We start from the raw sequence: 15167 nt of genomic DNA on the forward strand, positions 1-15167 counted from the left end.
GTGTGTGTATGTGTGTGTGTGTGTGTGTGTGTGTGTGTGTGTGTGTGTGTGTGTGTGTGATGTTGTTGTTTTCCCCACACGGCCACAGCTCTGGAACTGGTCCTGGCCACACGTCCTTTGATGTGTGTGTGTGTGTGTGTGTGTGGGGGGGGGGGGGGGGCTTCCCGCAGACTCCTTCTTTCCATCCGTCTGTCCCCCCGTCCTCCTCGCTCCGGCCCCCTCGCTCCAGCCCCCTCGCTCCGGCCCCCTCGCTCCGGCCCCCTCGCTCCGGCCCCCTTCGTTCCGGCCCCCTCGCTCCAGCCCCCCTCGTTCCGGCCCCCTCGCTCCAGCCCCCCTCGCTCCAGCCCCCTCGCTACAGCCCCCCTCGCTACAGCCCCCTCGCTCCGGCCCCCTCGCTCCAGCCCCCTCGCTCCGGCCCCCTCGCTACAGCCCCCTCGCTCCAGCCCCCTCCTGTGGCTGCGGTGCATGACAAGGCGTCCTGCTCTCTCTCAGTGTGATCCTTCCTGCAGCTGCTTGGGACACACACACCCACACACTCACACACTCTCACACACACACACCCTGTTCATCTGGGGATGGTTACTTCATCCTGGTCGTCTGGCCTACTCCTCTCTGTGTCCCCTCTCTCTCTCTCTCTCTCTCTCCTTCCTTTGTCTTCTCTTTCTCTATCACTCTCTTTCTCTCCCTCTCTGCCTGTCTCTGGGAGGATGTGACATCAGTCCTTCGTTGACCTGTACTCCCCCCAGCAGAAGGGAGGTCTAATCCTCACGTTTAAGCACTCAACGATGTTTAGACTATAAATATTCAGGTTTGGATTCGCGTGCAGATGTGTGTGTGTGTGTGTGTCGGTATGGGGGAACTGTATTTGGGAAACTGGTAGATCTGCAGCCAAAGACTGATGCTGTAGCATGCTAGTGTAACACACACACACACACTTATCAGACGGAGCCAGATAGCAGCCACAACTACTACACAAGCAAGCGTCTATTAATCTCCATAGGGACCAGTAAACAGTACTTGCCTGGACTTAGTTGATGCTTCAGAGTTTTGGCCAAAATGCTTCCATTTGATAAGTATTACTTAACATCACATTAAAAGACCCAGGCCCTCCCTGAGATAGATAGGACGAGCAATTTCATTGTGATGTGTGTGTGTGTGGAGAGAATATCTCAAGAGAGGCACAGCTCATTGGGCCTCTCAATGGAGGCTGTCTCCTGCACTTGGCAGCTTGTCTATGGATGTGTGTTTATGCACTTCCACCTAACAAACACACAGACACACACACTCGCTCACACAACTGCGTTTCAGTCTGTCTTGGCTCTTGCTCTATGAAGTTTGAAATCAGCCTTAGCGATCTCCGTTTTCCGCTTCATCTCATCCGGTGCACGTGAACAAACACACTCGCTGTGTGCGAGTGCACGAGCATGTGTCGGTGTGTGTGTGTTCGTTTCACTTCGCTTTTATTGTTTTAAAATTCTGTTGCCCAAAGAAAATCGATGACGTGACGCATTTTTTTTTTTTTACACCAACTGTCCAAATTCATCTGGATCCATTTAAGTCCAGATCTAGGCCTTTTGAAAATCTGCGCCCCTACCAAAAACAATATTCCTTTGTTTATTTGTTTCGTGTTTCTTTCTGTTTTCTGTCTGGCCAGGAAAACGTTAGGCCAGCTAGCTGCGAATTACCTGCAGAAAATTGCTACAGAAACATGATATGATTTGTTTGTGTTTCTGTGTGTTCTATTGTCTGCAGCTCGCTATGTACAATATGTATTATGGTTACGATTGTATGCATGTGTGCATGCGCACCCACATGCTCCAGTAAACACTACTGTCTCTCTTGGCCCAATAGTTTTAAGTTTTTACATTTGTGGGTCTTTTTCGATTTGACGTCTTTGACAGTGAAATAGTGACAGGCTAGGCAGGGGGAGAAACTGGAAGACATGAAGGAAAAGGTCCGGGCAGGATTTGAACCTGGGCCCCGGCGTCCCTCAGCCTGAGTGTAGTGCCCTCCACCCTAGGAGCCCTGTGGGGTTGGCCCATCTGAAGGTCAGGGACAGAGCCACAGGATCCTTGACCCAGTCAGCTTCCAGCTCCTCTGCAGCTTCTGTCGTGGCAGCAGTCACCTGATGCTTTTCCTCCATCACTTCCTCCTTCCTTCTCTTGGACCCTGTGGACAGTTGACTCTATCTTACTGCGTTCTTACATGTGATTCCGTGCATGCATGTTTGTTTACAGACTTTAAGAGAAGTGAACTTTCCGGTGCTTTATTTTAGTAAGCAAAAATACTCCAAAAGCAGATTTGACATCCAAGTTCAGTTTTGGAAGACCATTTTTGCTTTCCTTGTAGTGCAAGTGTGTGTGTGTGTGTTTGTGTTGGACCCGCCAGGCTAGATCGATGATCTGTAAAGTGGATTTGGTATTGCCGCGTTTGCTTTGGCAGGTCTTGAAAGAGGCCTGCTGATTACACTCCCAGATGTCACACACACATATCAGCGCTCACTGCTCTTTAGTGTGTGTGTGTGTGTGTGTGTGTGTGTGTGTGTGTGTGTGTGTGTGTGTGTGTGTGTTTGAAAGGAAGAGGGGGTTTGGATACCTACTGTCTTTTGGCTCTTTGTACTTTGACAGCAACTCCCCCCCCCCCTCCTTTAAACACACTTTTCTTGAGTCTTGAAAAACAGTATCTTGTCGCATATCGGTTATTTTACTTTGTGTTTGACTTTGAACCTTTCCTTGTTTAATTGATGTAACATTAATTCATGAAAACACTTTTACTGCATTCTCATGCAGGCCACTCAAGGAGTACAAATCTAGCCTAAATGGAGCACAGTTTAGCCTAATACTGAAACAGTTTAGCCTAATACTGAAACAGTTCAGCCTAATACTGAAACAGTTCAGCCTAATACTGAAACAGTTCAGCCTAATACTGAAACAGTTCAGCCTAATACTGAAACAGTTCAGCCTAATACTGAAACAGTTCAGCCTAATACTGAAACAGTTCAGCCTAATACTGAAACAGTTCAGCCTAATACTGAAACAGTTTAGCCTAATACTGAAACAGTTCAGCCTAATACTGAAACAGTTCAGCCTAATACTGAAACAGTTGTGCTTGGGAAGTTTCATATTGACACCTGAAACTGATTGCTCTAGATTAGTTTGAATCATTGAAGCATGACCTTGTATTAGCGTCTTTGCTCTCATTGTGCCCTGGGTAGTTTGTCCTTGTGTCCTTATGTCCTGTTTTCCTCTCCTCAGGCCCTCTCTCTCAGCCTGTTCAGCTGTCAAGGCAGACTCAGAGCATTGACTTAGTGAGGGAGACTGGCTCCATGCAGCTAATGTCATTAGTATCATATCATTACATCTCTGCCAGTCACTGTCTGTCAATAGCAATGGAGTCCTAGAAGCCTAAATGGTTGGGGATGTTTGGAACGTGTGTGTGTGTGTGGCCTAATAAAAGCGCAGCCCCTGACACTTTTACTGCAGGTAAATGGAGAGAGGATTTATGGGGCTTGTTTGGAGGCCAGAGGCAGTCTGACTGGACCAGCGTCTGACACACACACATGTACACACGCACTAACACACACACACACACACATGTACATACACACACACACACACATGTACATACACACTAACACACACACACACACACATGTACATACACACTAACACACACACATTCCCAACCGAGGAGCTTTCCATGATGTCCCAGCATCAGACCAACCGCAGGACTGTGAAACACAACGCTAATAATAAGGAAAACATTTTTCTCTTTTTGATTTCATTAAAATAAAAGAGAAACCATGTCGGCCACATTATCAACATAAGTTGATAATCAAGATACTGAGTTAAAAACTCCCCGTTTGACCTCCTTTATAGATGACTCTGTGTCAAGCTAATGCTGTTCACTTAGATGGAGGCTGGTGTCAGGCAGAGGTGGGTGGAGGGAGGGAGGATGACGGGCTGGACCCAGAGCCGTCCCTGGATAGAGGGGTTCAGCTCGCAACCTTCTAAGCAGCTTTGGAGAGGAGAAAACGAGTGGATGAGAGAAAGGATGAGGCCAAAGGAGGAGCCTTATTCCCAGAGGGACCTTGGCTTTGGGCTCCATCCCATTCTGTCAAAGTAAAGCCCTTTTAAATCCTCCTACTGTACCAGGGCTTCAAACGGAGAACTTGTTTCCCTCAGGAAGATGACTGGCATTAAGGGCAGCGTAGGCTCCGGCAAGTCGTTTGTCCATCTCTCTTTTTTGTGCCCTCCTGTAACCTCTCAAGTCTGTCTCTTCCTGTCCTTTTTCCTACAGTGTGTGACCCTCTGAATCTGCCTTTCTGGTCCTCCCTCCTCATCACTTTCTCCCTTGACCCCTTCTCACCTTTCTCCTGTCTTTTGACAATCATCCCCCATCCCTCTCTTCTTTCACTCCCTCGTCCTTTCACTTCTTCTATCTCTCCATGGCTGTAATAATCCCAGGTCTTTAGCTTAGAGACACATCAGGCGACGGGGAGTCATTACCAAATGGGATTGGTGCAGATTTCTATCGCAAAGTAGACTCCCAGAATCCTCTTGCGTGACCTTTGCCGTGACCCCTGGGGAGCGGGTGGAGGGATGGGGGGGGGGACACAACGTGCTCCTGCTAGGATCTGAGAGGTTGCTCTGGGAGTCACGGGCAGGGTTGGTGTGTGCGTATGTGCGAAAGAGAGAAATGTATAGCTGTGTGTGCATGTATGTATGGCATGCACGTCAGTTTCCAAGGCTTTTTGCAAAGGATAGACCTTCAGAACTGTAGATACTAAAGTGTCAGAGTGTGTGTGTGTGTGTGTGTGTGTGTGTATGTGTGTGTGTGTGTGTGTGTGTGTGTGTGTGTGTGTGTGAGAGGAGCAGAGCAGACTGTAGTCAGGTGGAGCCACAGCTACAATCCATCAGATCTGTTTCTCTCCTGTGGCGCTACTCCATGGCAGCCATCACCCAGCTGATGGATAACTCTGTCTGACAGGGCCAGGACCCCTGCACCACTCTGTGTTTGTGTGTGTGTGTCTGTGTGGACCTCACCCCTCCTCTACCCTGTCCGCCAGCTGAGGCCTCTGGTTTCACAGTTCTCTCTCTCTCTCTCTCTCTCTCTCTCTCTCTCTCTCTCTCTCTCTCTCTCTCTCTCTCTCTCTCTCTCTTTCTCTCTCTCAATCTCTCTCTCTGTGTCTCTCTCTGTGTCTCTCTCTATCTCTCTCTCTCTCTCTCTCTCTCTCTCTCTCTGTCTCTCTCTCTGTCTCTCTCTCTGTCTCTCTCTCTCTATCTCTCTCTCTCTCTGTGTCTCTCTCTGTCTCTCGCCTTTATTCTCTTCCTCTCTCCCTCACACTCTCTCTCTCTGGCACTCTCTCTTTTTGGCACTCTCTGGTACTCTCTCCCCCCCCTCTCACTTTCACTCTTATTTTCTCTACCCCCCCCCTCCCCAACCACCACCACCCTATTTTTCTCTCCATGCCAGTGGCAGAGATGAGACCAGATTAAACACAGTTAGCTTAAACCCACCCACACAAACACTCCTCTGGATCTTGGACTACTTCCCGTGGCTGTTTCTGTTGATTTGGCTGGCTACATAGTCTATCCGGTGTTTATTAGCAGTGTGTTAGACCAACTGTCACCAGAATCACGGGTTTGGACTTTGTACCATGTGGACTAGGTACTGGACAAGGACAGAGAGAGCAGGAAGGATGACTGGAGAGAGAGAGAGAGAGACAGAGAGAAAGAGAGAGAGAGAGACAGAGAGAGACAGAGAGAAAGAGAGAGAGAGACAGAGAGAGACAGAGAGAGACAGAGAGAGACAGAGAGATTGGGGAAAGAAAATTATGATTAGGGGATAGAGGATACAAAAAATGTATTCAAAGAAAAAAGATCCTGAAAAAGAGGAAGGTGGATCCAAGGATGTTACCGTTAGTAACCATTCAGTTGGTGTCCTCCAGTTGTTCCGTGGTCCTTCGAGCCGCAACTAATCTCTCTTTCTTTCCCATGTGTTCTTTCTTTCTGTCCAATTGAGATTTGGAAGGACAAGTCTCGCTTTGTTTGTTGCCTGGATGGAGCATTCACTAATACTGTGTATTAGTATTTTGTGAGGTATATGGTTTGTAGGACTTCCTAGTTGTTGTGCCGCAGGTGAAGTGTGTTATTCTAGTCTATGGGTCAAGGTGGAGTGTTGTTGCAGAAGCCTACCGTGTTGAGTGTTTTAGATTAAGTAAAGGTTCAATACCTGATGGGCAAACGTGCTCTCAGAACTTAAAGAGTTCACAAACACTACTGAGAAACAGGCCGGACCTTGGGACCTCACACACACACACACACACCCGTGTGTGCTTTCTATTGTAAACATGTTGTCTACAGGTCACTGTGAAACGTATCACCATGGTGACCTTCACTGCATCATCATCACCTTATCCCCCTCCCCCCACCCACACATTGACACAACCCACCCTCAAATCAATTTAGCTGTCCTCCCAACTTAACTTACCGTGAAGTGTGAAAGCTGAAGCACAGCCCTGTGGCTGGGCTCTGATCTATCCTGGGTACACTCTGTTTTGGTGCACCTTGCTGCTCTGGTCAACCAAGTGGCCCCAAACTAGAGTTGGCTGAGAAATAAATGAGCTGTGATGATTCCTGGCTCGTATGGTCAACACACAAAGACACACACACACAACACATATACAGAAGTTTCTATAAATGTCTTGAAAAACCCTTCAAAGACTTGGCCCTTATTTCCCAGCATTTGGGGGTGCGTTGAGGCGTGGTTCTTTTACCCTGTGCATGACCCCCAGAGCACTATACCATAGGCGCATACACACACACGCACACATGCCCTAGCTGTCAGAGGACTCGCCATTTGTCAGCAAACACACTCTTTCGTGGTCTGCTCCGTGTCAAACGTAGCGCTCCCCTCTAATCATGACCAGGGTGCCCCCTTCACCGTTTATGACTGCCCTGAGGCCCCCAAGAAAGAAAGAGGGAACATGAAAACGAGAAGGGAGGGATAAATGTCCCCTTGCAAGGCCACATTAATTTCCTTTTAGCGTCCCACCCTCCCCAACTCTCTGTCTTGGAAAGTGGACTCAGACGCCTCTTCGTTCTCCCTGCCTACCTAAGATTTGGGCTAGGCTAACTGATCCTGGCTCCTTGTACCACTGCAAATATACACTCCAGGATCCTGTATTATACACATGCTACATGGGGGACAGGGAGGGTAGGGTTGTGTCTGCTATCATGTTGTTGTATCTCATGTTGTTCCCCCCACACCAGACCACTTGCTCCTTTGATTGTGCTTCTCTGTTTTATCTGTGCGTGCGTGTGTGAGTGCGGACGCATGTTTGCCCACAAGGACTCTCAATAACCAATCTGGCTCCTCTCAGGTGCCCGCATAACTGTGTGTGTGTACGTGTCAGTGTGTGTACACACCACTCAATCTGGCAAGCCTGTATAACATAAGTTCAGGAATACACACACTCATCTGACACACACACACAACCTCTCTCACACACACACACACACACGTTCAGAGCCCAACCTGTGCCTTGTATGTTGAAACAAAACCCAGAACATGGAGGTGTAGTCCTCTGGCTCAGGGTCGTGGCACGCCAGCACATGACCCATATGTCAGCACATTATAATATAGCACAGCCACACGCACAAACACATACACACACACAAACACACACACAATAGTTAATTATTCCATGCCACAATCTGTTCAACCCTCTCAGCATCTCTGCACTTAGTAGTAATAAAGGTTCCAGCCTCTTGATTACAAAGGAAGTAGGTTGAGTCATCACTCTGAACACACACACACACACATCCTGATTATCTATTAGATCTCAATGGCCTTGTCATGTTCCCTCCCCCCTGGATGGACTGGGTTGTGGGCAAACTGGTTTCCCATCACTGCTTTAATCTCAGTGTTTTTACCAGCTTGCACTACGTCAGCTCACCTGTTCATCTCTGTACATTAAAAGGCATCGATTGCAAATCTGTTGCAAATGTTTCCCAGGTTGCCTAGCTACCTTGGGAAACAATGTGCACTATGTTAAGCTAGCTTGTATTAGCTTAGGTGAAATAGAGTGTCCCATGTATTTGTCTGAAAGTGTGTGTGTGTGTGTGTACATCTGTGTGTGTGTGTGTGTATGCGTGCGCTAGCGTCAGTGTGTGTCTCTTTGCCAATGAAGTGGAGCAGGCGTGCCACACAGAGGCCCAAAGAGACCCAGCCTCACTCCTGCTATGGAGGCTTTAAGACCAGTCTCAGTGTTTTCTTCTCCGACGCTTCTGGAACAAGATTTTAAGTGCAGGGTAAAAAGCAAGGTGGAGTGCGTGTGTCTGTCTTTCTCTGGGTGTGCGAGTGTGTTTGTGCGTCTTTCTCTGAAAGTGTGTGTGTCTGTCTGTGTGTGTGTGTGTGTGTGAGTGAGACAGAACACACGTCGGTGGTGACTAAAGCGCCCAGGGCAGGCTCCTGGTATTGACTGGGATTACCAACACTCAGGGCCAGACCCAGGAGAGGGTGGGAAGGGGAGTAAATGATTTAAAAGCAGGGTCTAATGTAATGAAAGGAAGGTTTTACCATGAAGGAGCTGACACACTTCCCCTGAGCTACCTATCACCAGGCGTTAATCCAGGGAGCTTACAGCTCCATTAACACTCACACCGCCTGCTCCAAACCACACCGGCAGCCCTCTCTCTCTCTCACACACACACACACACACAGGGGATATCACTCTGGGTTCATAGCACAGGCCAATGGTGTGTGTCTGTGTGATTCGAGATTGTTTTGTGAACTCAATACGGGGAGATTTTTTGAGTGAGGAGAGTGTTCCAACACCTTTTGTGTCTGTACACATACAGAATATACTGATCTTTTGTGTCTGTACACATACAGAATATACTGATCTTTTGTGTCTGTACACATACAGAATATACAGATCTTTTGTGTCTGTACACATACAGAATATACTGATCTTTTGTGTATGTACACATACAGAATATACAGATCTTTTGTGTCTGTATGAGCGACTGACATGAAGGTGCTGAGGGGCCTAGAGAGAGGAAATGAAAGCTGTGCGTGCATGTGGGTGCCCTAAGAGAGACCCAGCCTTCAGCCAAGTCTGCCACCTCCAACCCCAGCTCGCCCCTGTCCTGGACAGCAACGCACACTCTTTTCTAATCCATTCCTCAAACCAACAAATGCACAAGCTTGCCTAGCGAAGCTTGCCTAACCACTCTAGTCGGGAAGACTGACAAATGTTCCATTCAGGGCCAAAACCTTATTCATACGCGACGAGACACAGTGGAAATGGCACAGACCACACTCTTAATGTTTAACTATTAAACGGCCCTGTAAACCAATATGAGACTGGCTTTGGTGGAAAAAGCTTGTGTCTGACAGTCTGCAATGATGTGACAACTTTAGGGGTTGTTTTAGAGTAGCATCGCTAATTTACACAGAAACGCATCCCAAAGCAGAAGGTGTCTGTTTTCCCAACCCAAATGACCTCACAGCCACAAAACCACCGACCTCCATTAAGGTGCAGTAAACCACCATTAGCTCAACCTGAATCCTAGCCCCCCGTCGCAGTAAAGGTTAATTGAATTAGCGCTAGCGAAGCTTGCCGCCATCGTTAGTGTTGTCAACCACCAGGTAGTTTAGAGACCATGGCATTCATCCCAAGCTTCGCGTGCTTGTCCGGTGTACAGTGTGTGTGTGTGTGTTTGGCTGGTGTGTGTGTGCATGTGTGCCCAGCTGTGCCCTCCTGAGCCCTCATTGTAAAGGTGAACACACACTTGCACGCATGCACACACATACACACATTGATTAAATCTTCAAGGAAACTAGCACTGGCGGGAGAGATAAGTAGGAGGGCAACAGCTGGGGAATAACTCATCCATCAGGGTTTTACCATGATGAAAAACAAACACCCAAAGCATGTTTCTTGATTTGTATTTAATTTCGCTGTCCCTCTCACCCTCATGAGCTAAAAAAATGTTTGTCCTGCTTGTCACATTTTTAGAAGAGAGAGAGTTATGTGGGTTAAGGTAATCTTCCCATGTCTTCCTCCCAGAGGACTGGGTGTGATTTGGTTGGGCCGTCATCATACTGACAGCTGCAGTGATGGGGGAGGCAGGAGGAGAGGGCCCCGTCAGAGAGGAGTGGTGGAAGGACGGACGACGTGGAGGGTGAGGGGCATTACTAGGCAGGATGGGAGAAAGAGCGGGAATCAGCTCAACCTTGACATCCGTGTATGGCATACACACACAACCACGCACACACACACACATAACCACACACACACACAACCACACTGTCCGTGTCACCCCACTCCCTGGGCGCACCTCAACTGTCAAGTAGGGCCATTCTTCTCACCTCCTTCTTTTCTTTTTTCCTTCTCCTCCTCGACTCCATCTCTTCTTCTCCGTTGATGTTAGTGGAGATGACAGGTGTGAGCAGAGCCCCAGTAGGAGGTCTCCATGTTGCCTCTCACCTCGCCTGTGCTCCTGGAGCCGGGGAGATGAGAAGATGAGGCTGTTTGCTGTGGTGGAGATGACCCCAGCTTGACATTGAAGCCAGTGGTTTTCCCTTATATAGACAATGCTCCTGTATGAGACTGTGAGCGAGCGTTTTTGAAGAGTTGTGTGATTTTGGTCGGTATGTTCTTTGCTCAGCGCTTCGCTACAAGGTTTCAGATTAGAAGTGAAACACGCTAGGTCAAGCCTCGTGTTACAACACCCCACCACCCCCTCACACACACACACACACACACACACACAGAGACCTGCCAGGTTACGACTTTTCAACTGCTAAATAACACAAACGTACACACTCGTAATCAAACAAGCCCTGCTGCTGGGATTATTATAGACACAAACAAACAAACTATTCAACCCTTATTCGACAGATTAATACATATAGGGCAAGTGGTTCCATGTAAACGAATGTACTTCACTGTAAAACCTCACACACAAACAGTCACACACCACTGCTCGTATGAGAACTCTCCCAATAAATCCTAAAACATTTAATCCAGACAAGTCAGTTGTGGTGTACACTGTTCTCTACACTCAATCCAACAACCTAGGAAATAACATAATAACATCCCAACATCACGTCACCTCAGAGAGGTTTAAACATGGCCTGACAGCACACAGGGCATTCTGTGTCTCTCACCGACACACTCACACACACACACACGCTCACACACACACGCTCAAACACCCTGCGGGCTCTTGGCCCTTTGAAGGTGGGCCTGCTGGCTTAAGGGGAGTGTGTGTGTGTGTGTGTGTGTGTGTGTGTGTGTGGGGGGGGGGGGGGCACACAGCCTCCTCCATAAAACGCTGAGAAGTTATCAGTCGTTCTTGTTTGTGTGTGTGTGTGTGTGTGTGTGTGTGATGCTATCACGGTGGAGAGCAGGGGCAGCCTGTGCACACTCTGGCCTCAGCATTAGCACCTGTCAGTGGGTCAGAGTGTGCCTGAGACAGCCCAGGCCTGGAACACACACACACACGGGCCAAGATAGCCACTGAACCTTCCAGATCAAAGGGTACCAGGGTTGTGCTGATAACCCCGTTTGGAACTAGGAAGGTTCTACTACGAGTCTAGATAAAGAACTGAGGCACGCATCAATGTGTACAGCACAGGACGCCTGTCCCTCAATCTCACCACCTTATCTCTCCGTCTCCTTCTCTGTCCCTCTCCTTCTCTCTCTCTCCCTCCTTCCCTTCCTCACCCTTTTCTATCTGTGGCTCTCACTCTCACTCTCTTCCTCTCTTCTTCCGCTCTGTTTATCAGTGCAGTCGCTGTTTGGCGTGTAACTTTGGGGGAAGAGAGGAGCTCTCCTTTGATGTGCTCCACTCTGTCTAAGGCTGTGTGTTCAGCTGATAGAGTATATACCCTGTGGTATCCTAAAAAGTACCGGGCTCTTCGCCTGCTCAGAGAAACACTCATACTGTTTATCTGTGTGTGTGCGTGCCTGTCTGTATGTGTGTGTGTGTGTGTATGTGCGTGCCTGCCTGTGTGTGTGTCTGTTTGTGTGTGCATGTGCCTGTGTGTGTGTGTGTTGGTACCTGACTGAAGCCAGAGTACCATTTTGTATGTTCTACAGCCTTGTGCAAAGAGCTCTGCTGTGGTGGACAAGATGAACGGCACTAAGTGACAGTTGTGTGAACACAGACCGCTAAACACAGTCCCCCTCTGACTGCTACGCAACACGCTATTTCTTCTCTTCCGTGAGGGACTTCCATCTAAGTACATAAGGATGGGGGATTCTAGGTGTACCTTTTGAGGTGTATTTTTGGGCCAGTGAAATTTGGTGTATAATACTGTGTCATTTTCCAAACTGTTACTTCATAAGACCGTTTTTTCGTGCAAAAAACAAATGAATGCAACATAACTGTTACCGCGGCGACCACGTAAATGAACCATGAGGGCCTTCAGGCTGTAGAAAGTCCAGGCGCTATTTACAGCCACGCATTTCTAGTGAAGAGGAGCCCATCATTAGTTCAGCTAAGGGAACATCAGTGCTTCGACACTTAGTCGCCTGATTCTCCGATGGATCCCCTCCCATAGAGACAGACAGTGACTTGTCTCCAGCCCCCCGGGCGGTAAACACAGAGACAGCTCTGGGAGACAGCGAGGCTCCCTAACAACAGTTTGCTCCAGCAGTAAACAAATCAAGAGGACCTGGAGGTGTGACTGGAGGCCGGGCCTGACCGCCTGGCGTCTGTGTGGTCATGTCTGGAGTCAGCATGTGGGAACTTGTGTACGGTCCAGCGTGTTGAGCGTGTGGTCAGGTCTGAAGAGCGGGCCTGGATCTAATTGGGCTCCGTGTTCAAATAGGCCGCAACTGGACCGCGCTTGGTTCCCCTCGTCGTGTTGTTCCTCTGTACTGAGAATGTGTCAGGTTGATGAAATGTTTTGGGCCACAGAGCGGATTCTGAACTAAGTGTCCTCAACTTTCAAACCTCGTTTTGGCTTTGACGGGACGAATATTCCACCGTACCGTGGTTTGGGCTACGGAGCGGATCCATTGTTTCGACTCTGTACTCGGTTTGGACTGGAAGCCCCTCATCCTTAACGGTGATGGGTGGCGTGTGTGTGTGTGTTCCAGGAACATTTGACCGCAGCGTGACCCTGCTGGAGGTGTGCGGCAGCTGGCCTGAGAGCTTTGGGCTGCGTCACATGACCTCTGTGGACACCACGGAGGAGGGGCTTCGGGAACGCCTCGCCGACGCCATGTCCGAGTCGCCGTCCAGAGACATACTGGGCTCTGCTACAGGTGGGTGACACACACACACAGACCCATGTATTAACATCTTAATACGTATAGGCCAAGTATTTGCAAGTAAACAGATGAGATTGTGTGTAAAACCACACACACACGTACACACTAACGGAAGCGCCTTCTTGCGTGTGGCAGTCGGTCACACCCTCAAAGACAGCCTGGGGCATTTCTGGGCACACTGCTCATGACGATGCACAGTTTGTGTCCATGAACTGGTGGAATACACAAATTGTGTGTGCGTTGTGTGTTCGCACGCACGCCCGGGCGAGAGTGTGTGCGTGCGCGTGCAATCCTTTCTGACAGTCCCAATGTTAAACTAATTTAGGAAGCGGCAACCATCTCGTCTTGTCCTTAAGTGAACATGAGCGGGTGGGGGGGGGGGGGGGGGGGGGGGGGGGGGGGGGCTGTGTGAGGAGGCTGCCATAGGGAGCGACCCGAGGGTCACAAGGCCAAAATGGGTTTAGCATTGACTTTCTCCCCCCATGCTCATTCTGTGCCCTGGCCCATCTCCACCACAGCCGCCCCTCCAGCCTTCTGTCTTGCTGGCTCGCTCTCTCTTCCCCTCCCGTCGTCCTGTCCAGCACACATGCTCTCTTGCGTCGCAGCTATTAGGGCCTAACCACATTTGAACCTATTCATTTACTGTCCCCTCTGCTGTAGAATCCCCTGTTTCTCTCCGCCTCTCCCTCTCTTTCCAACTCCTTCTCTCTGTCTCAGTAATTGGCCCTGTCTCTCTCCCGGCCCGTCATTAGATTAGGGCAGACTCCCGGACACTTGTAGTCTGCGCTTGTTCCTCCATCGCCACGGCCCCTAATGCAACGCAAAATTCATTACTGATCACATTACACTGAGCCCTCTCCCCCCCCGCTCCCCACCAGGTCTCTCCGCCTCTGGCTCTCCCATCCCACACAAGACAGTAGCTTAACCCTTTCCACAGCAAGGGAGAGGGGCCACTCGGTCACTGTGTGTGTGTGTGTCCGGGGGAGGGGGGGAGGGGGGGGACTGGAGCCTGCCCTCAGACATGCTCATCCATCCTGGACTGACTGTGGCTTTGTGTCCCTCTGGCACCAGACTTAAGAAGGGGAGTAACAGGGAGGTAATGGAGGCTAATCTAATTGGGACCAGGAGAGTGTAATCCATTGGAAATATGTGTGTGTTTATGTGAATGTGCCGGACGTTGGGTGAAGAAAGTGTGTGTGTGCACGTGTGTGTGTGTGGTTGCTGGTGTTGGAGTTTGTAAGAGAGTGCCTGTGCTTCAGATGGCATTCAGAGTGTGAATGTCTCCAGGGTGGAATTGTAGGTTCAGAAAGACACACACACACACACCGAGGCAGAGTTGGAATGCCTTATGATATAACAAATCACCATCCCTGACATTCCTCCAACACACTCAGTCACTTATACACACACACACACCGCTCATATACACACACATTCACACTGAAAACAAAGCCCCTACTCAGTGAGATGGAGCTCTCACGCACAGCCTGAGACCTACTGTCGCCAAGGCCAGGAGCAGGTGACACACAGATCCAGAGATGGAGAGATGGAGAGGGGAGGGAGGAGGGGAGACAGAGAGAGAAGGGGGAGGGAGGAGGGGAGACAGACAGAGAGAGAAGGGGGAGGGAGGAGGGGAGACAGACAGAGAGAGAAGGGGGAGGGAGGAGGGGGAGACAGACAGAGAGAGAAGGGGGAGGGGAGACAGAGAGAGAGAGAAGGGGGAGGGAGGAGGGGAGACAGACAGAGAGAGAAGGGGGAGGGAGGAGGGGAGACAGATAGAGAGAGAAGGGTGGAGGGGGACAGGGGAGACAGAGAGAGAGAGAAGGGGGAGGGAGGAGGGGAGACAGATAGAAAGAGAAGGGGGAGGGAGGAG

The 15167-nt window shown here is 49.6% G+C and overlaps 1 protein-coding gene across 1 annotated transcript in view; it reads left to right on the forward strand.

Annotated features, from left to right (window-relative positions):
* Positions 1-15167, forward strand: part of bcas3 (BCAS3 microtubule associated cell migration factor) — a 76278-nt gene that overhangs the window by 52666 nt on the left and 8445 nt on the right. Inside the window, exon 2 of the mRNA XM_047035979.1 lies at positions 13121-13288. Coding sequence (XP_046891935.1) covers positions 13121-13288 — 168 coding nt within the window. The remainder of the gene's footprint in view (positions 1-13120; positions 13289-15167) is intronic.

This window comes from Hypomesus transpacificus, chromosome 15, assembly GCF_021917145.1.
Source record: "Hypomesus transpacificus isolate Combined female chromosome 15, fHypTra1, whole genome shotgun sequence".
In the NCBI taxonomy this organism is placed as follows: domain Eukaryota; kingdom Metazoa; phylum Chordata; class Actinopteri; order Osmeriformes; family Osmeridae; genus Hypomesus; species Hypomesus transpacificus.